The sequence below is a fragment of the Triturus cristatus genome, chromosome 4_1 (genome assembly GCF_964204655.1).
Source record: "Triturus cristatus chromosome 4_1, aTriCri1.1, whole genome shotgun sequence".
NCBI lineage: Eukaryota > Metazoa > Chordata > Amphibia > Caudata > Salamandridae > Triturus > Triturus cristatus.
This window is the reverse complement of record NC_140585.1, coordinates 1,112,393,581-1,112,410,028: the sequence shown is the minus strand read 5'-3', so window position 1 is coordinate 1,112,410,028 and position 16,448 is coordinate 1,112,393,581. Positions and strand designations below refer to the sequence as shown.

The 16,448-nt window shown below is 42.5% G+C and overlaps 1 protein-coding gene across 1 annotated transcript in view; it reads right to left on the bottom strand.

Annotated features, from left to right (window-relative positions):
* Positions 1 to 16,448, bottom strand: part of COG5 (component of oligomeric golgi complex 5) — a 1,436,183-nt gene that overhangs the window by 1,395,726 nt on the left and 24,009 nt on the right. The window contains exons 2-3 of the mRNA XM_085654126.1: positions 15,996 to 16,135; positions 3,294 to 3,351 (exon numbers count right to left, since the gene is read on the bottom strand). Of these exons, the coding sequence (XP_085510252.1) occupies positions 3,294 to 3,351; positions 15,996 to 16,135 (198 nt within the window). The remainder of the gene's footprint in view (positions 1 to 3,293; positions 3,352 to 15,995; positions 16,136 to 16,448) is intronic.

The following is a 16,448-nucleotide window of genomic DNA, read 5'->3' as shown; positions in this document are numbered from 1 at the left end:
AACAGTTATTTATGTTCAAGTAGAGTGTATGACACTAATCTAAGCGAGATGTAATCAAGGCAATGACTACTGATTTGCGCAGTTCAAGAGAAATAAAGGGAAATATTTTCCTCAGAGCCTTGATAATATAAAAGCAAGCCCTAGTAGTAAGGCCAACCTGTGAATAAAAATTAAAAAAGAGTTATCAAAAAAGACCCTAAAGTTTTTTGAGACTCCACTGGGGTAAGTAGCGAGCCACAAGCTTCTGGCCCCAAAGATCAGACCAGTTAGAGTGATGGGCCCCAAACGCAAGTACCTCCATGTTATTGCCAATCAACTTTAGGAAGTTCTTTCATTCAGATACTAATGCCGATCATGCATTATTTAAATTGATCAGCCACAAGACGCAGGTTATCAGTGATGGACACAATGATTTACGTGCCATTAGCATAAGATAGTACTTGGAAGGTGAAGGATCGCACTAGCTCCGCAAGAGGGGAGACAAAGAATAAATAGAGTGGGACTATGAGAGGATCCCTGCGGTACTCCACACAGAAGACTGAAAGCCTTGGCATTGAATTCTCCACAGCTGACTATTTGAACTTTATCAGGGAGAAAGGAATAAAGAAGGTTGTAAGCAGTAGAGCTCACCCCAACATGCTGTAATCCTTGAAACAAGCACAGGGGCAACACAGTTTCGAAAAACGCTGTTAGATCTAGCATCACAAGGATAGATGCCCCGCCCAGATCCACCTGGCAACCGATGGAGTCTGCTGCTGTAATAAGTGCAGTCTCTGTGCCATGTCCACTCCTAAATCCATTCTGAGACGGGACTAGGAGGTCATGAGTGTTCATAAATGTAACCAATTCCTGGTTAATGGACTTTTCTAAACTTTTAGCAGGTGTGGGCAGCTAAGAAATAGGACGGAAAATGTTCACATCCTCCGGATCAGCATTGTGCATTTTCTGCAAGGGAATAACTATGGCTTTCTTCCATAAATTAGGACAAATTCCTGTTTCCAGTATAAGACTGAAGACTTTCTGCAGATTTTCTGCAATTCGCTCAGTAACAAGTCGCAGAATTCTAGGCAAGCAGGTGTCTACTGGGGACCCAGATTCCATGCGCATCACATATCCCTTGATTTGTGAGATGGGATGGAGATGGAAGGAAAATCAAAGAGCAAAGTGAAACAGGAGGAGTAAGACTGGGCCTCGACTGTAGTATCCGTGACATTAGAGATTAAATTCAGAATAAACATTAAGAATTTTGCCTCTGAATTAAGCCGTTAATTTATCACAGAAAGTTTGTGAGATGTCTATAAATCATTGAGGAAGATTAGAGAGCTCCTTAACCACTTTAAAAAGCTCCTTAGAGAGATACTAGCCGATATAATGTTATCAGTATAGAAAATAGATTTGGCTTCGCACATGGCAAATTTAAAGATGAGTAGGAGAGCTTTATGCTTTTCTTTTTCCACAAGAGCCAGATTCACGCGCCATTTGCACTCCTGTCTGCGGCATTGCTGCCCCCGGTCGTTGATTTCTTCCGAAAACCAAGGGGCTGAGATTTCAATCAGAGTACAGATTTTTACTTTCAATGGGAGGGGATGTAGCCTTACGGCTAGAGCAGTCGATCTTGAAGCTGGGGAACCAGGTTCGAGTCTCGGTAAGGACGCTCAACATCCTGTGAGTCTAAGCATATCACTTAATCTCCCCGAGCCTAAAAAAAATGAATGTGTCCATCTGTAACTAAACTTGTGCTCATGTAAAGCACTCTGATACCTGATGTCTTCGAATAGAGATCGTCCTATATAAAACTCAAAAATAAAAATGGCGCCACAATATCTAAAGATGCTTTAATCCCAAACTTAAAAATCTTCTGCGGTATGGCCCTGAGAGCAATTATAGCCCAGAGTAATCCTATTCCAGTTTCGGCAGGATAAAAATGTTGTTTGAGCATGTACAGAAGATGGAGGAAAAGAGCGCTTGAAAGTTACCACCTACTGGTCAGCACAGCTAAAGGAAAATACACCCTCAATGACAAGGCCATTAAAATTGGTAAAAACACCATCCAGAGTGTGACCAGCAGTGTGGGTCAGTCATTTAGCCAATTGAGTCAATCCCAGATTAGCCATTAACTCTAGCAGAGAGATGAGTCTCTGCAAGAGAGATCTTCGAAATGAAAAATACAATCCACAAGCATGGTGAAATTAGATTGATCAAGAAATGCTTACAGAATCGGATTCCAGGTTGCCGAAAAGTTAGCTAGTGGGCCGGGTGGTCGATAGACTAGGAGTCCAGAGAGAATAGTTCTCGTAAGAGATTTTAATCTGAAAAATGCGACCTCGCTGAAATCCAGCAAGTACTTAATCACCGGTTCAAGGGTGCAGTTCAGGGAATCTCTAGCTATAATCGCTAATCCACTCCCCCTTCGACCAGGTCCACCTGATATGGAAATATCCTACCCCGGAGGGACGGCTGCCGGAAGATCAGGCCTAGAGTCCTCTCTTGTCCAAGATTCTATCACAAATAAACAGTCTAAAAGCAAAGATTGAACTAAATCACAGATTTCATATTTAAGTTTAATAAGAGTGTGTGTGTTAAGTAAAGCACAGGCAATCTTCCTCTGTTCGTCAAAGCCCTTACCTAAGGCCAAAACTCTCCCTTTACGACTGCATTTGGCGCCATAAAACAGTCTGGTGAGTTCAGATGTATGTCGCAGTTAGAGCAGAAAGTGTCTGTCCTATTGTCAAGATTGAATGCAATACTGCCCTCATTCTTAGCTTTAGGACACAGCTCTAATAACTGTACCAGAGAATATCGTAGCATAATAGGAGCCTTAAACTCTGATTCCACACCAACAGCATCCCTGGCCACAGATGCCGTTAGGGCGCGGATAGGCTTGCCTTTGGTATGCCTGCTTAATGGACATGTCGGCACGCTAAATTTAAAGCCCAGCCTCTGAAAGAGGCGTGGCTTAGGAAGTAAAAAAATGCACCCATAAAGCAAGGGGGGGGATACATAATATGCAACCTGGAGTCCAGCAACTCAAGCCTACTAGTGGAGGCTCCCCTTCACAGTAAGTTTAGGGTCAAAGTAAAACTAAACTAAAACAAGCATGCAAACATTAACCCATAAAATCAATTAACAGTCTACAAGTACCTGAAAGGTACCACAAGTATGGCGGTGCTATTGTGGAGTCAGGCAACTCCAAAACTCAGAGCATGACGCAGTGCCGAATTTCACCTCTCTAGAGAGACTCTAAAAAATCACTTTGATTTGGTTCTCTGTAGCAATGACTTGTAGAAACGTACCTTCCAATGACTCAATGCCAGTTGCTTGGGCCAGTAAGTCTTCATGTCTTGCAACAACCTAAGCAAGAAGACAATTAAAGTTCAGTCATCAATTTAATAAATGGGCCAAATACTTCAAAAACTACAATTACATTAGGTAAAATATTAATTGATTTCTTTCCACCACATGATAGAAACTGCCTATACAACAGGTGCAGAATAGATCAATACTGTTGATAAACAGTGAAAAATTATTGCCATCGAAAGAATTTTAGGAAGGATCTGTTTGATATCTTTCTTCCCTCCACTCACTTGCAACAGCACATTATCTTCTGATCTGGCACACAATCGGTAGCAAGTGAATCAAAGTAAGGATCAGATGACCAGAGCCCTGGTGTCTATATACCTTCTGATTGTGGTCATCTTGGTACATCAAAATGATAACATTTTGGATGCCTGCAATACCTCAGGACCCCCAAGAAACTTCATCCAAAATTCAAGACTCCCCTCACCAACACAATTGCACCCCCATTCCATCCCAGCCACCTCGTCTGAAGCACTCTCACACTGGAAATAACTCCCCTCCCACCCACACAAAACACCATCCAACACCAGGGGCGCTGCATCACGTGTATGATGTAAGGATTCAAAGAATTCACACTTAAGCGACACCCATAAACTGTTGTTGTCGACATGCACAAGAGAATAACAGTAACAACCAAATCGTAATGAACCACCATAAAAGAATAACGTTCAGGAAAACTCGGATTACCACATAAAGTTTAGAAATGAAATGTGAACACAAATGTGATGCAACAAACAAATATCTGTACCAATTAAAAGACAGATTATTCAAGTTTACAATAGTAGAAATCTAAGCGAGATGTTCGGATACCTTCAAAAACCTATGCAACTTCATCAGTGGTATGAAGCGCTATAAAAAATGCTACAACACAATAGTACACCTCAGACCATCAACAGCTTTGTCATCTGAGACTGACAGTTTTTTTACAATAGGTGCCCAATACTTCTGCTAATGCCATGTAGCTCGTTGAATGGAAATCCAGAACTACCATATCGCATCCCAGAATGACTTCATCTCCATCATGGCAATTACCAAAAACGTCCCTTCCATCAATCCCTCTAGGACTAGAAGCATCCCAGTGCTGGGCAACCCATCAAAAGGTATCTACGAAAATAGGGCCCCATTAACAAACACTTGGCCCACAACATATCCTTAACACACCGGAGATAATAATAAAAAAATGAACGCCCCATGATCAATCACAGTGAGAAATTGCCCAGAGACAGTTAGATCATCTTAATGACCAAATTAGACCTGGCTAAAAGCTACTTAACAAAAATATAAATGTAAAGAGAGGGGAGAAGATCACTTCACAAACATCTTCTGCAAATAAGCATTTTTACAAATCATGCTCATAAATGAAGCATGTGTCAAGTGGCAACACCATAAATTCAGTGTGTGAAAAAAATATATAAATAACTATATTTTAGCTGTATGCATAAAACGTATTTTAACAGACACAACACTCAAAAACACAAGAAAGTCACCCTTATTTAGAAAAAAGGGACAGGGTAGTATAAAGTCTAATACAAAACAAACTCCCTTTGATTACAAGAAAATATTTTTTACACTATTGACAGTTCATAAAAATAGATGGTTACATAGCTAATTTTCGTCATTATAATTAAATAGGTGTATGATTATGTTCATTTGTTTTCCAATACATATCAGGATTAGTTGTTCTTATTCTCTTTGCCCTACTCATGTAGAACACATGAATATAGGCATAATTAGGAGCGAAAAGGGAATTTGTTTTATGTTAGACTTGAAAGACACAACTACTTGTGCTTTATACAACAAACTCAGAAGGAGATACACCAGACGCATCTTCGTTACTGTAAAGATGCAGTTTAAATTGAAGGCCAATGTACAAAGTGGGCTCAATTACAGAAAACAATTAAATAGCAAAATTCTGGCAAGGAGCCATCCAAATTAGGAAAAAAGTTATGCTAAAGAGGTCAAGTGATTGAATATTGGAGAACATTTTTAGATTTCGGCTAGACAGCACATGTGCCGTCTTGAAGAGATGTGTTGTGTTTAATCTGTGGGTTTCAGCCTGCCCACAGGCTTCCCATTTCCTCGCTCCATCGTCTGTCTCATATTTATTGTCACCATTTGTCCTTGGCATGCCTCTTCTTGTGTTAAGCCCTCCCTCAGAGCATGGACCAAGTACTTGTAAACATCCACTGCTCCCGTTTTTAGACAGATTTGAGCCTACTTTTTCCTTTGTTTTTCAGCACTCTACACAGTGCTCCTGCTTTCATTTGCCCATCTCCTCCCACCTGCCTTCACCCTCCTCCAAATATCATTCCAGCTTTACTGCTCCCTTGACTTGCTCGCCCTCCTTAAGAAGGGCTGCACATGGGAAGGGACCGTGACAGCGCTTTGCTTCTGCAACACAAGTCAGATTTCAATGCATGCTCTAAGTCTGATTTATGACCAAAGTTCGATTGCATCACCAATTTAAACTTCCACCAAGGATTACAAAACTACTCGTTCTGTTGATGTGATTTGTTTTATAAGTGTGTACAGTAGAAAAGCATGCCTCCTAGTTGGTTAAAAGCTTTCCTCTTTACTGTTCCCCTGTGCTTCTTTTTATAAGCACTGGGGGAGAATGTGGCGTACCTTCTTGATTGTCTGACTTTAAAGCTGGGGAACCAGGTTTGCGTCTAGGCAGCTGGCTCAATATCCTGCAATTCTGGGCAAATACAAGCTAGTTTTATACTTGCAATGTTTGCTGCTTGCCACCGCCCGCATTTATTTTCACCCGACGTGTGCAGTAGTAAAGCTTGCCTTCAATTTGTTGAAAGCTTTCTTTTTTCCTATTCCCCTATGCTTCCTTTTATAAACACTAGGAGAGGATGTGAAGTAACTCCTTGAGCGACTGACTTTGACTCTGGGTAGCTGGGTTCGAATCACGTCGTCGGCTCAATATCCTGTGATTCTGAGCTAACCACCTTCTCTATTCCTAAAAATGAATGCAACTGGTGCTCATGTACAGCACCAAGAAAACATTTGGGTCCAGTTTGAGCAGTAACAAACTGTAAAAAATAAAAATTTATAAAAGGTGTTTTCTTGATGAATGCTCTGGAAACATTTCAAAACAGGCATGATCTTTTTATTAGTTGTTAACGATTTTGCAATTAAAACATTATTATGCACCCAGTTAACTCACATCTATAGGCTTAGGCGTCATGCTTGTTTACTTCGCTTTCAGCCATGCTGAACAGCAGACGTGCTGCCATTCAACATGGTGAAAAGACTTTAACATTGACTTTGCCAATAGCTCTCAGGTTGCCAAGACCTATTTGCTTTACCATATGCTTGTTAACAGCATGCACAATATTGTTTAGCTTTCACTCTGGGGAACAATATGCTCCTCCTATAGGAGAGTTGTAATGGAGTGATGCCCAATTTATTAAGTCTAATCATGCAAACAAAATTCTACACAGTTTAAGGGAAAGAGGCAAAAATACTTTCTGTACTTTTTTTTTTTAAATAATGGCAGAAGCCTAAATAAAAAGACAGAGTTTGCACATATTGCAATATGTCTCCATAGCTAACCTGCAGAAAGCGATAAAAGTTTACAATTCTACTCGCAGGATGTTTCGCACCTAACTTGAATGCCAAAAATAATTTCCATAGCTACTTTGTATTTTGATTTGTACCTGCCACTATCTGGTCTTTACCATAGTACGCCTGAATGAAGTTCCCAATACAGACTGGTTCTTTTAGCAGGTTGTTATGGCACAGGCCAGATAAAGCAGAACTCAACCATCACCAAGTCAGGATACATACCAACAGATGAAAACAAGTTACTAACATTATTCAAGTTTATAACCACGAAGTTATGTGAAGGGTGTGGCTCTATATCTATGACCGAGCAAATCAAATGCAAACATCCAAAAGGCATTCTTCTATCATAAAAGAAGAAGGCAACGGACAAGTTTGAGAAATCAATAATTAAAGAAGTCGTTAATTGAACAAGCTGAAGTGCTTTGCTGTTTTCATCATGTATATTTTGGTTCAAATAAAACGTACATGCCTCTTACAATCCTTGTCATTTTGCATGTGATTAGCACCCCTCTGTACCAATATAGGACTACAATATGTGGTAACTGGTTACTAGTCATATATTCTCTCTAGATAGCCATATTTGCATAACATGATCTGCGTGTTTATCACATTTTCTTGGTTTTAAAATATTACTGGTACTTAATTGTTGACGTGAATTATGGGTTTTCAGCAACTTAGAAATATAAAATACAACACAATCATATGCAAAAAATATACTGTGCTACTGTGAATTTCTAGTGACGTTTAGCCACTAGAATTCCGAAATATCATTACAGTACTTAAGTACATGTGCTTTGTTATTACATGTTGAGCTTGAACGTGAAAATCTAGGTTTCAAAAATATATACAAAAGAAAGACTCACAAATATGGATTGCAGCATCAAAAGCCATACAAAAAGATGTCACGGTAAATTTCGAAAGTTAAAAATGACCAAACACAGCCAAAATAACTTTGCATTATGAAATAACTATGAAAATTAATTGTGTATTTGGGGGCAATACACTATTTAAGTATTTTAGATGATCACCAGGTTTGCCATGTACAGATTCCAGCCTTTTTGTGCAGACTATTTTTTAATATGCTGCAAGAAAACGGGTTATTTGTTGAGAGGGGTGGAAGCAGCATTCAGGCAATACCCACAATCCTTGTCAGAGTGAACAAGAAAAGTCACTGAATTAACCTGTGCTGAACCCTGTGGTAGACTGGCACAAAAGCAGACAGGCTTAACTTAGCGGCATTGTGTTAAGTATTTATGCACTACAGACACAGTAATAGGTCACCTAAAAGCACAAAGTGCCATTCGCAGTCATCTGGATGCACTAGAAGAGGTGAATCACAAGTTCAGACAGAATATGATGCAGTGTGAGCAAGATACAGGGAGCAGGTTAGTCCCGCTGAAAAAGTTACCTTCTCAAAGTCTGATGCAAAGAGTCTAAAACTTTAGAATATCTCCTTTTATTGTAAAGGAGTGCAATCTGATGCCAGTCAAGGGACCAAGATCTGGGGAGGCACTTCTTCGGGAGATCAGTGACTCACTCTAGCAGAGGCCAGCAGGGATAGTTGCAGGTCCACTTGCTGCGATGAGTTGTAGGGAGGCCTCTGGAGCTTGTTGTGTTCCTGAAGCTCAGAACAGGAGGTAAATCCGTTTTTGTAAATCCGTTTTTGTAAAGCGCGAGCTACTTACCCTTACGGGTCTCAAGGCGCTGGGGGCCATCGTGGAAATTAAGTGAGCTATTGCCCAGAGTCACATGGTACTGAGCTGAGCTACCGCCGGGGATCAAACTATGAACCCTGTGCTCCGAAGTCAACTGCCCTGGCCGCTGCACCACACCTCTCAGTCAGGTGAGGTCAGTCAACTAACCCCTGGAGTCATTCAGGTATCCTCCAATGAAGGGAGCAGGTCCAGTCTTCCTTTGCAGAGAGCAGGTAGACTGCAAGCAGCAGGGAAGTCCTCTAGGGGACAAAGCAGAACAGTTCTGTAATGTCCGCAGGTCCAGAAGAGTGGCTCAGGAGGTCCAATATTTATTCCTGATGCCATCCTTTGAAGTGGGGAGAATTTCTAGGCTACGTCCACATATGGTTCCCTTTCCCTGCCAAGGCTCAAAGAAGTCTAGGATCACAAAAGAATAGTATTAGGTTTCTTTGAGTGTGCTGGAGGAAAGCCCTTTTAAATTTACGTGGAGCGGGAACCAGCTCAGCACCTAACCATCCTGGCAGGATGGCCCATCCTGCCCACATCTAATTCGGTATTGTTTGGGCCAGGTACGTATTATTAATGGGGGAGCCATTAATAGACCCAAGCAGCTGGAAACTTTTAGAAGGTCCTAGCAGCTTTTGAGAAGGAAAAAGCCAACTTTCTGAAGGTGGCATTTTCAAAATTGTAATCTAAAAATCAGACTTTACCTTCAAAGAGGAATTTAAACTACTATTCATTTGAGTCCAAACATTGAACTCAACTATACACTGAGGAGCGGGACGAGTGCATGAAGCGCTTGAGCAAAGACCTGGCAAACAGCGGGACCGTCTGCGTCAGTCAGCGGCCAACAGAGGTTGAGCTGGGCCACCTCTCATCTGCCCTCTTCCAATCAAATGTGCCTGCATATTGGGTAAGCATCTAGTACTGCTCGACCTGTGCAATAGAAAACGTTTTAGAACAGGCTGTAGAAGTGATCTCTAAAGAAATTACAGTTACTGAAAGGAGATTGTTGCTGGAAGGCCCTTTTACTTCGGCACAGATTGATTATTTTAGTATTTCCATCCAGTGCAATAGCCCCACAAATATTGATAACTCAGTTTTGGAATTACCTGGTGGCTTCGACGCTCAATCGCCCCCTGTCCAGTCAGTGGTGAAACGCAAAATGATGGAAAAACAAGATGAATGAAGTGGAACAATGGACATTTTGCCACCGTATAGATCTGATGCATCTGCTCTAGTGATCCAATTATACCTCTGGGTTGAGGATCTCTTGAATGACCTACTACAGTCAAATTATCAACGACCTGAATACACCAACTGCAGATTAAGTTCAGTATGAGCTGTTGGTGATTAAGTATCTGTTCCTTATGGCCCTTCCTTTGTCTCTCCCACAATCCATTCATTAGCCCCCTCTCGTCCTCCATTCATTCCGCTCCTAAATTCACATCATTCACCAGAAAAAACACAAAGTCTTCATTTACTGTGAGACAGTTTATGTTGCTCATGGGACCAATGTCCGCAACAGCCATGTTAGACCTTCTCATAAACGCTCCAGCAATAGAAGACGGGAACTTATTCCTATTGCTGCTAATATATTTAAAATGTGCCTGGCTACCTTAATTTGCCTCCTTAGACCTGCCTGTATATTTTAATATTAGCTCATGTTCCAGCCTTGACAGCTGTCACTAATGAAGACGCTAATCAACCAAAGGATGAAGTTTTACATGGGTTATCTACACATAAGGGTTTCAATATTTGTAAATCTAACTAATCATATTTCTGTTAGTAGAGTCCCTTGGGTGGGCCCCTTCAACAAATCCTTGGAAGGGGATTCTATTGTAAATAACTTTACAATCCCTATCTACATGTATAATCTATTATTTTGCAACCAGTTTGCAGCCAACAAACAAAGTAGTGTTTAGCACCTCTGCTGGGCTATTTTTACAGACCCCCCCCCCCCCCAGACTACTCCATCAGTCGTTTTCATTAGATAGAAACAATATAGCACAAGGCAAAACGCCTAGTCCCTTTACAGCCGCTAATGATATTGTTTTATGCAACAGATTTTTGGCTCTTCAGAATTTATCCGTAGTGGACCGACTTGAGCCTTTAGTGATCCCAACTTTTTAGGTTTCGCCTACACAGCGCTTGCAAAATCTCTTGTAAAAAAGAAAGAAAAAAAATCTTACAGCATGCCCATTACTTACCATTGGTTGGCTCCCACATCAAACTTGTATACTTTCTTCCTGTTGGCCATCGCCTCCTCCTGCCCCCAGCTCCCTGCTCAGCTTCACGTCTTTGTCCTTGCTGTGGAGCTTGGACCAAATTCTGTTTCCAGCGGCCAGTGTCCTTCCATTGTCTGCGCACTTGTAACATACTTTACTTTACAGCATCCACATTCTGTTTGTCACTTGCCTGTCTCTAACACCACCTCACTTTCATCACTGCATGCCCCTTCCACACATGCCCCTTCCCAGTTTGTTGCTGGCCTGGTCTGCACACCTCCTGGCTCCCGTCACTGCATGTCGCTTCCCCACCCAGTCGCTATTTGCCTCCATCTTAGCTTGTTTTATATAGCGCAAAGTCCATTGGATGGACTTGGAGCGCTTTACATGAGCGCCAGTTACATTACAGAAGGACATAATAATTTTTACAGGCACGTGGTGATTACATTATTTGCCCTAAATCACAGACTAGTGAGCTGGCGCTGAGATTCAAACCTGGTTCCTCAGCTCCAAAATCAGCAGCTCTGGCTGAAATGTCACAGCCTCTTCATGCTCAGTGGGCTACACCTTAAACGCTGGCAATTGCAATAGGCATTTGTTCAGGACTATAAAATGCATATTAAGTATAGGGAAAATAAGTTTAACTTGTTTGAAATACAATTTTTTTTTCTTTTCAGTATCCGCATTCTGTTCATTGCTTACCCGTTTCAACCACCACCTCAGTTTCTTCGCTGCATGTCCCATCCCAGTTCACTGCAGGCCTGTCTCTCCCACCACCTCACTCCCGTCACTGCATGCCTCTTCCCCATCCCGCATAGCTTGTTTTATAAAGCGTGAAGTAGACTGGAAGGACTTGGATTGCTTTCCATGACCACCAGTTAATTTACACATTCATTTTTACAGGCACAGGGAAATTAAACGATATATCCAGAATCATAGGTTGTTGAGCCAACATCAAGATACGAATCTGGTTCCCCAGCTGCAAAGTCTGCAGCTCTGGCTGTAACACCACAGCCTCTCAATGATAAGTGTTGCAGCTAGCTACACTTTGGCACGCTGGTAACTGTAATGGGCATTTGTTGAGGAATATAAACTGCCTATTAAGTGCAGGAAAAACAACAATTTTAACTTGTCTGTATGAGCATAGCTTAAGAGGAAAAAAAGTGGTATGATGCGGTGCGGTCATATCGCTGTTTTTTTCTTCTTTCTTTAAACTATGTAGCACAACAGCTCACACCACTGTGCAACATTTTAAAAAAACATTGACAAAGCCAATAGATCTTGCATAGGCGCAACTCATTGGCTTTACTAATGCTTGTTGTAATGTGCTTTCACCCAAATTGGCTACGCAATTTTATTCTTTGGCTCTAAATTCAGTCCCAAAGAAGTGAACCTCATTAGCTGGAATATTGCAGGAATTCAGACTAAGTTCACTCCATCTGCCTGGATTTCTTTGATTAATAATTTTCACATAGTTTTGTTACAGGAAATGTGGTCTGTTACCACTATTCTCAATGTTGGATTTCTACGGTTGTCAAACCCAGCCATCCGGTCAAGTTCTGGCAGAGCCAAGGGCAGGGGGTGTCTAACTGTTTCGTTTAACCTTTCTTTAACTGGTAAGCATACTCCTTTGGAAATTACATGTGTGTAGTTCCAAGCTTTTCTCATTAGCAGACTTAAGGAGTCTTATTTGTACTTAATTTTTATAAGAACGATTTTATAAATCCAAATAATCCCAATTTTCAACTATTGTTTAAATTTGATAGCTTGACTTATAATAAAATCTTTTAAAAATCTGAAATTTTGATTATTTGTGGAGATCTTAATGGTAAATTATCTGCAAATACATTTGATATTTGCTCACCTGATAATCCTATATATTCTACAGTATCTTCTGGAAGCACTGATCATAGAGGCTCAGGCAATTATATTTTGGCCCGAGATCTTATAAATGCACACAAGAATTATTCCTTCCAAACTACTGATTGGCAACGTCCTTTGGCCGTGGTAGTGCCTCAACAGTTGACTATGTTTGATATTTGGGATGCTAATTTTGGAGGTCACAACCTTTTAACCACGTCGTTTTTGCCCTCTATGCTTTTTGTTCGAAAAACAGCGGAGTATATTTGTCGCCCTTTAACCCAGCACCATGGATGGAGGTAAGTGTGGAATCACCCCTCTCCATCAACATTTTGGGAGCATTTAGTAAAATCGAATCTTCATATATGTGTGGCTTGTTTAATGGACACTATTAGTCCGCTGTAAATTTCTCAGTACTATATTGGTTTGTGTCACTGCATTAAAAATGCAGTGCTACCGCTAGCAACGTCTCCTCATTGGTTTTGGCATTTCATGTTCCTTCGCCAACAGAAGCTTCCGGGAAGCATTAGCCAACCTAGACATACTGAGAAGGATAAATCCTGCCAAGCACATTATAAGTCTGTTTATAAAATTAGTAAAATCGAACTGGGATAGTTTAACAGAGGCTTCACAAAAGCACAACCTAAAGTTTATTTGGCAGGCGGTCAGTTCGATTACAGCTAGTGAATGAGTTAACAAGGAGTACTCATATTACAGAAGGGTCTCAAACTTTCATGCCATCTGTAGTTTTTATGCTGACATTCATAGCATACCCATCCCACATAGGGTGAAAAGTGCTGCGGCAACAAATGATGGATGGAATGCTGAATCAATCAAACATTCACCCCCAGTAAAGAGATCAGGTTAAAACCATCGTTCTTTTGCATACTACGCCACCCCAGTTTGGACACAGCCATAAGCAAATCAGTCTTGCCCCTACTCCTAATAGGAAAGGTCCAGCCCAAACTACCAAGCCAGGTCCTCCCTGGACCGGAAACAAATATCCTGGGACCGGTTTTCAGGGAATTATACAAGATATCTGAAAGGCAATTGCAATTTTAAAGACCTGCGGTCTTGATCCCCATCTGACGTTGGTGCCTGAGCACTGTGGAAGGGCTTTACTTTTTTAGGTCTCGCCTGGCGAACGCAGCGCGAAGCGCTGCTATCGCCAGCGAGATCTATTGTTGCTGACTTGCCTCGGAAGGGGGACAGGAGATGGGCACGCGCAGGCTCTTGGCGGATTTGAGTTGGTGTACGCGCTTACAGCCACGCGGCGTGCACATCTCCTGTCCCCCTTCCCTCGCAAGCCAGCAAGCAGTTTCACTTTCGTCCTCACCAGCCTCATGTAATTTTTTTTTTAAATGCGCTCCAAGCGCGTCGCGCTTTAAATGTACAACATGCAACACCAGCCTCATGTAATTTTTTTTTTTTAAATGCGCTCCAAGCACGTCGCGCTTTAAATGTACAACATGCAATTTTTTTTTTTTTTTTTAAATGCACACGTGCGCTCCAAGCGCGGCGCGCTTTAAACGTACAGCATGCCCCACTTACCAGCTCTTGTTGCATAAGCTAAGGCTGTATCGGGGTGTGCAGCTCCGGGAAGAGAAGTACCTGACTGAGGAGAACAGGTCAGTGCGGTCTCTCGAGGCTCCGAGTAGCAAACACTAATGGGATTCCTCAAGCACTTTGCCAGTGCCCTTAAGAGCTGTTGTGACGTCACGTGCACTACCTCCAGGGGAAGGATACCGGTGTTCCTGGATGTGTGCGGGCGCGCGCTCCGCGAAGGCCGGATCCGTTCAGTGCGTGCACAGAGGGCCGCGCGCGCCCCCGGTGCTTGTTCTTTTCCCACGGAAGGGCTCTCCTTGGTGCAGGGCAGGCTCCGCCCCCACAGCCCATTCCTCCTCCCCCGATGAGGAGCAGCGACGACCAGAGAAACTTGCAATGATGAGCAGGGAATGTGCAGGCTGCTGCGGGTGCAGGAGCGGGCTGAACTTTCCTGGCTCCGGGAGGCACTTCACGGCTGGGGACGTCTAGGGGCAGCCGGAGCCTTGACCCGCAGACAGACCCTACCCGCGGGCACCGCAGCTGCTCTACTCCAAGATCTGGCACCACCCAGGCTGTTCTCCTACCCCTTGAGCCTCCCTCCCTTCCTGGGATCTCCCTCCTTGGGGTCACCCACCTGGAAGCCCCAGGGCTCTCCCCGGCGGCACTGAGGCTGCTCTGGAGAGAGCCGCGGTGTACTGCAGATTGCGCTGCTCGGGCTCCCCGCGTCTGCTGCCCGAGTTGTCTGCTGGAGGATGGCGGTGAAGGGAGCATGTTCGGGCACCGGGATGCTGCTGGTGACGGCCAACGTGGGCACGCTATTCGATGATGCGAGTACTCCGATTCTCACCTTGTTTTTACCCCGCACGAGACCTGGAGCTGAACGGTGCTGTGCCATGACAACTACCGCTCCATTGTGCTGTGCTTACCCCGACGAGTCCGGGGTCAGGTCAGCAGGGTGAGAGCGACAGCTGCACTCGGGCCCTCTCACGCTGGGGGTGGGGGCGGGGGTGACATAGGGTGTGCATGTGGAGGAAGAGAGACAGTAAAAAGAAACTGCAGTTCATATATATAGAGGTATCCGTGTACAGGGAATAAATACACTGCATGTTGAAAGTGTATACCTAGGCGGAGTGTAAATTCAAACAAGCATTTGCAATGCATTAGGTCTCGCATTTACGCGAGTTTGAGCTATTGACATTGCAAATAACAATGCCTATTGGCATTGTCATTTACAATGCCAATAGCTTTAACTCGTGTAACTGCGAGACCTATTGCATTGCAAATGCTTGTTGATTTAGGTCAGGTACTGTTTGCAGCTTATGGTTGCCTTTAGTACACTACCGTCACTCTGATGAAAGCTTTTGTCCTTATGAAGGAGTTTCTAGTCATTTGTTGCTGCATTTTACTTGTTTCTGCAAATATCAAGTTTTTACAATGCATTTTTATCATCTTTATTGAGATTTCATAATTTTTAAAGAAGTCACGTTGTTTTATGCTTTCTTCAGATGTTAGATGATTAGGTTACTTCCTGCTCTGTAGATTTATCAGCTGTACTCTGTCACAGTTCAACGCTTTTTAAATGAATTTGATTTTTGTATGATCGCTTTTCTGCGGTTTGTACATTTTAATGAGTGCTTAAGACATAGGAAAAAAAGTTGCGCTTGACTTTTATTGTTCAAAAGCGGTGCAGATAGTGCTTTGGTAAACACTTAACCAGTATGCAAGAGACACTTACCTGCAGGTGAAGCTCTTTGTCCAGCTGGCTGATGCCCTGTGCAAGCTTTGCTAACTGCTCGGCAATCACAGCTTGATGAATGGACTGGGAAGTATAGGTCTTTACATCAAAGTCTTCATTCAAAAAATCAGCATAGCAGTCTGAAAGACAAAATTGAAAAGAAAAGAAATACATTTTATGATCTATAAATCAATGCCTATGCAACAGTGTTAAAAACTTGGCAGAGCTGTTCATAAAAGCTATCAATGAAGGAGGCATAGCAAGTAAGAGCACTGTGAGGAAATAAGAAAAAAGGGCTCTAGACTGCCACTTTTTGGAAGCCAATACTTCAATAAAACAGGACCAGTGGAATTGCTCAATGTGGGTACATAGATCAACGTATTGTTGGTGTACATTGAGACAATATGCTCTACTCCAGCCACCTTGATGGGCCATCCCTGCAGCCGGTTTCTG